This window comes from Micropterus dolomieu, linkage group LG01, assembly GCF_021292245.1.
Source record: "Micropterus dolomieu isolate WLL.071019.BEF.003 ecotype Adirondacks linkage group LG01, ASM2129224v1, whole genome shotgun sequence".
In the NCBI taxonomy this organism is placed as follows: Eukaryota; Metazoa; Chordata; class Actinopteri; order Centrarchiformes; family Centrarchidae; genus Micropterus; species Micropterus dolomieu.
Window position 1 is genome coordinate 19,113,678 of NC_060150.1, and position 5,509 is coordinate 19,119,186.

The 5,509-nt window shown below is 40.2% G+C and overlaps 1 protein-coding gene across 1 annotated transcript in view; it reads right to left on the bottom strand.

Annotated features, from left to right (window-relative positions):
- Window positions 1-2,005: 2,005 nt before the first annotated feature.
- The window catches only part of LOC123977685 (cAMP-dependent protein kinase catalytic subunit PRKX-like), a 47,335-nt gene continuing 43,831 nt past the window's right edge, over window positions 2,006-5,509 (bottom strand). Inside the window, exons 6-7 of the mRNA XM_046060577.1 lie at window positions 4,782-4,859; window positions 2,006-3,236 (exon numbers count right to left, since the gene is read on the bottom strand). Coding sequence (XP_045916533.1) covers window positions 3,111-3,236; window positions 4,782-4,859 — 204 coding nt within the window. The 3' untranslated portion in view covers window positions 2,006-3,110. The remainder of the gene's footprint in view (window positions 3,237-4,781; window positions 4,860-5,509) is intronic.

The following is a 5,509-nucleotide window of genomic DNA, read 5'->3' on the forward strand; positions in this document are numbered from 1 at the left end:
CCAATGGCAGACAAGGACAGGTCTACTGGCAGTTCATATAAAAGAGCCACTGTTTGCAGCAGATGACCAATGGCAGACAAGGACAGGTCTACTGGCAGTTCATATAAAAGAGCCACTGTTTGCAGCAGATGACCAATGGCAGACAAGGACAGGTCTACTGGCAGTTCATATAAAAGAGCCACTGTTTGCAGCAGATGACCAATGGCAGACAAGGACAGGTCTACTGGCAGTTCATATAAAAGAGCCACTGTTTGCAGCAGATGACCAATGGCAGACAAGGACAGGTCTACTGGCAGTTCATATAAAAGAGCCACTGTTTGCAGCAGATGACCAATGGCAGACAAGGACAGGTCTACTGGCAGTTCATATAAAAGAGCCACTGTTTGCAGCAGATGACCAATGGCAGACAAGGACAGGTCTACTGGCAGTTCATATAAAAGAGCCACTGTTTGCAGCAGATGACCAATGGCAGACAAGGACAGGTCTACTGGCAGTTCATATAAAAGAGCCACTGTTTGCAGCAGATGACCAATGGCAGACAAGGACAGGTCTACTGGCAGTTCATATAAAAGAGCCACTGTTTGCAGCAGATGACCAATGGCAGACAAGGACAGGTCTACTGGCAGTTCATATAAAAGAGCCACTGTTTGCAGCAGATGACCAATGGCAGACAAGGACAGGTCTACTGGCAGCAGAGCAGCATATTTTACAAACAGCAAACAATATTAGACAGATACGAAGATTAACACGTAATCCAGCTGAAAGCATCGCAGCTGCAGCTGCCACATGCAGGACGACTGAACATCTCCCACTGTGTGAATGTGGAAGGTAGGCTGATATCAGTGCGCATCATCAGGGCACCAGGAGATCTGACTAAAATTACATCTGTGTGTTCCATTAAATGAACGTGTTCCTTACATGCATGCTTTAGTAACCTTATTCTTTCAGCTGCAGTGGCTGTGTGTCAAGTTTCTACATTAAAAGCCTTGAGGGACTGAGCAACTAACTTTAAGAACTTCTCATCATTCCAGATTAATTTATTTAATGCGCATTAAGCATAAAGCTTTATAAAGCAACAAAACCAAAAAGTGGTGAAACAGTTACTTAAAACTCACCTCATTAGCTGCTCAGATAGCAGTTAGGTGGGTGCTACATGAACAGTCTCTATACAAGTAATAAATCCAACCTAAAGTGATAATAAACTTATTTATATTAAACTTATTGAGCACCAAAATATAGGCTCAAATTATTCAGCCTAGCATAAAAATAAAACGGACATCACTCACAGCATAAAAACAGCATATAAAAACAGTCTCCTACAGATGGTGACGACATTTCCCAGGATAACTGATTGGTCAGTAGGCGGTGCTTTTATATTGCTGATCTCTTATCTCCAACATGAGCTGCTCCGGAGCAGGTTAGTCATTCAGCTTCAGTTACCATGGCAACGTACCCAGTAAGAAGTGAAGCACCGTTGTAGGACTGAAAACCCAGAGTTAACCCTGACATTACCTTGTTAAGCTCACTTCATAGCACAGGCCCAGGATCTTTTTGGCACATAAGATGCTCTAGAACAGCTGCAAACTAAATCACAGGAGCAATTTTGATTGACTGAGCAACAATCATTTGTAAAACATGATGAACTATAATGTGAATAAAACGTAGTTTTCCTTAAACCCTGTGGATTTATCACTCCATCCTCTGCTCAAGCCACATAACAGCTCTCACTTTACATAGAGCCATGACCCTAAAGCGACTTATCACACTTTTTATTCCTTTTAGTGAAAGTAAGTAGTGATTGTCCACCGGGCTCTGAGCCCTGCCAGAACATGTGATCACACAGCAGCATTCTGTGCGCGACCACTGACAGAGGACCAAAGCTGCTGCATGGTGTCAGCGGGACCTGAAAAATCGCGCCCCCGCCAACACAGCCCTGTTTGTGGTGTAAAGATCCACCTGTGAGATAATGTTAGTTGGGTAGTAGTTCTATAATGAAAAAAAAAAATCACATCATCACTTGGATTTTAATGGCAGTGAACAAAATCAAATGACGTTTATTTTAAAGGCCAATAGTGTCCTGAATTACCCACTTAAAGCTGGACTACAAAGTAAACTGAAAGTGGATGAATATTGACTAGATCAACTGTGATGTAGCTATATACAGTAGGAAGTTAAATATTGATTAGGTCCCATTCTCAGCGCCTTTCACCTCACTTGACTTTAAAGCATGACAACAATGATAATGATGATATGTGAAGTGAATGAGCACAAAGGGTCATGGGAAAGTCTAATTTGTAAAACAGCTGTGACTTGATGGTAATAACTACGTCCTGTGGCTGTAAATAAACCTACTGTAGACCTACAGCAGGGAATAACACAACAGCAACAACTTTACAGCAAAAGATGTGGCAGCAGATCCAGCAGCCTGTTCTCCACAACAGCACCTCACATGATTTCACTTCCATTAGCGCTGTGCAGAGCGCTGAGGAAAGCACTACTTCAAGTGAAATTTATGTAACTGCGAGAAATCATGCCTGTCAAACTGAGATGTAAGGCACCTTTTTACAAGTGCACTTGGTCACGCATATTCAAATAAAGTGTCTGACTCATGACCACCATACAGTATAACAAGTGGAACACCGCACATTAATGACAACAGGCCAGCTGACAGTTACAGCACCAGTCTGGAGTCAAATTAATATGACTACATGAGCATTTTAAAAAGAGAGAAAAAATGAAACATGATCATATTAAAAAAAGACCTGATTATTCTCTTTAGAAAGTAACAGTCTTTTGGTTTCAAAGTAACCAGATTTTTTTGCATGATAAGGCTCAGAGAAAAAACGTGATAAAAAAATGAAAACAGCAAAGGTTTGACTTTAGTCAGATAAATAAAAATATAAAAAGCAAATCATTTCTGTGGTATGATACATGTCACAGTATTGATCATTTGGAGTTTGTCTTTGGGGAGACCATTATTACAGATAAAATGTGACTCCCCCGCTATGATAAATAAGGTGTTTCTCTATGATAGTACCTGTAACAGTAACTATATAATATGTTGTGTCAATTCTCCGGATGCTCCATCAATAAATAACCAAGCCGAGCAATCAGAAGTTCTTGAAGATCTCTAAGTCCTTTTGAGGCACGGGAGGGTCTTTCTTCCAGTCTTCCTCTGGGTAAACATCAAAGTTAGAGGTGTCCCCCTCGTGGGAAACTTTAGGAACTATGGGAGGCTGTGAAGACAGTGAAACATTTAGTACAAGTTCAAGTGCAGGTCTGAAATAGTAAAGCTAGCTGGATGTGGAGGAACATTTTTCTCTTTACTGTTGTATCATGACCATTCTCCCTGACAAATAAACTCAACTAATACAATACTGTGTTCACGTAGATGCAATGTCCTTAATAAGGGTGATTTATTCTTTGCATCGAATTTAAATAAGACCACTTTAACAGCACTCAAATGAAATGGAATTCTAACAAAAAAGCAGCTAACAGGGCTTAAGGCGAGGAAAATGTGTGTGCCTGTAATGTGTTGATTATGCAGTGGTTTAAAGCTGTGCATCTGAAAGTGTAGTTCCTCTGTTAAAACACAAAAGGGAGTCTCCACCAAAGTGAGCACTAGTTGTAGTAATGATCTAGGATAGGGTTTGGAACTAGCTAACCTTCTCATATCTGTTGAGAGCTGTACATGCCCAGTATCGAGGGGGCAGTATGTAGTGACAATGGTATAAGATGCTAAAAACATAGCCTAGGGAGCTGTAAGCTATGACCCAGATGTAATTATCTGTTTCAGAAAGAACACAAAATCTGATTGTTTCTTAATGTGCCCTCACGTTAGCTTGAAAGGTCCAAATGGCAGAAAAACGCACCGTTTCCTCAACCAGAAACCATTGTCTGGTGACTGTATCCAAGTCCAAGCAAACTTTCAAAGCCATACAGAATATCCAATACAACCATCTTTCAAACTTTTTTTTCAGCAGTGGTTCATCCGTTGGTCTCTAAACGGCATTCATCTGCTTCCATTAGCTCCTGTTACGTTATACTCCATCTTTCTACTACATGCATACGACGGACATAAGGGCGCATCTACAAATAGCATGTAAAAAAAGAAAGACATAAAGCCTGAGAGCCATGTATGGCTTTTTTTTATCCACCAGACTAAATTATTTCAAAATCTTAATTTTAATTATATTTTTTTTATCGGATTAAAAACTTTTTTTTTTTTTTTTTTGAAATTTGAATTCAAGATTTTTTTAATGGAAAATTGAACTGATAAATCTAAACTGTATCCTGGGAACCAGTCGAATCTGCGAGCCGGTTGAATCTGCGAGCTCATTTTCGTTTCATTCACTCTGGCAGATCTGTCTGGCCCCTCTCCCGTTCAGACAGATTTCCAACCATCCATCCAATCACAACAGTTTAACTGACTGTTTGACTGGTTGAAGCCATGCTGATATATGAATCAAGATTCTGTTTCCTGCTTCAAAAGCTTTTAGAAACACATTTTTGTGAACTGTTGCTGTAATTTCATAAAGTTTGTGACCAGGCCGCCATCTTGTTGCTCTGATTGGTTGTATGTCTATCCAATTGCATCCAGAGGCATTTTGGTCTGCACCTGCTGATGACACCCTTGGAAATTAAATATGAGCATTTCAAATTTGTCTGCCGATGCCAGGCAAGTTCCATGGACCAGTCACAAACTGCTGAATTATAAATTGAACTGATTTTCAGTCATGAAAGCAGAGACTAAATTTTACACTTCTGAAAATGTCTCTCACCTTCAGTTTCCTCAGAATAACTGCCTCCCAGTCAATTGTCTTGAACCAGCGATGCTTCTTCACATCATCAGCACCGTTCTGAAACAGAACACACGGCTGTATACAGATATATTGTCCAACACAAACACTGAGCCCCACAGCTCACAGTTGCTAAACATGACAAAGCATTAAGGCCCATTTACAGTGCCTTGCGAAAGTATTCGGCCCCCTTGAACTTTTCGACCTTTTGCCACATTTCAGGCTTCAAACATAAAGATATAAAACTGTAATTTTTTGTGAAGAATCAACAACAAGTGGGACACATTTATGAAGTGGAACGAAATTTATTGGATATTTCAAACCTTTTTAACAAATAAAAAACTGAAAAATTGGGCGTGCAAAATTATTCAGCCCCTTTAATTTCAGTGCAGCAAACTCTCTCCAGAAGTTCAGTGAGGATCTCTGAATGATCCAATGTTGACCTAAATGACTAATGATGATAAATAGAATCCACCTGTATGAAATCAAGTCTCCGTATAAATGCACCTGCTCTGTGATAGTCTCAGAGGTCCGTTTAAAGCGCAGAGAGCATCATGAAGAACAAGGAACACACCAGGCAGGTCCGAGATACTGTTGTGGAGAAGTTTAAAGCCGGATTTGGATACAAAAAGATTTCCCAAGCTTTAAACATCCCAAGGAGCACTGTGCAAGCGATAATATTGAAATGGAAGGAGTATCAGACCACTGCA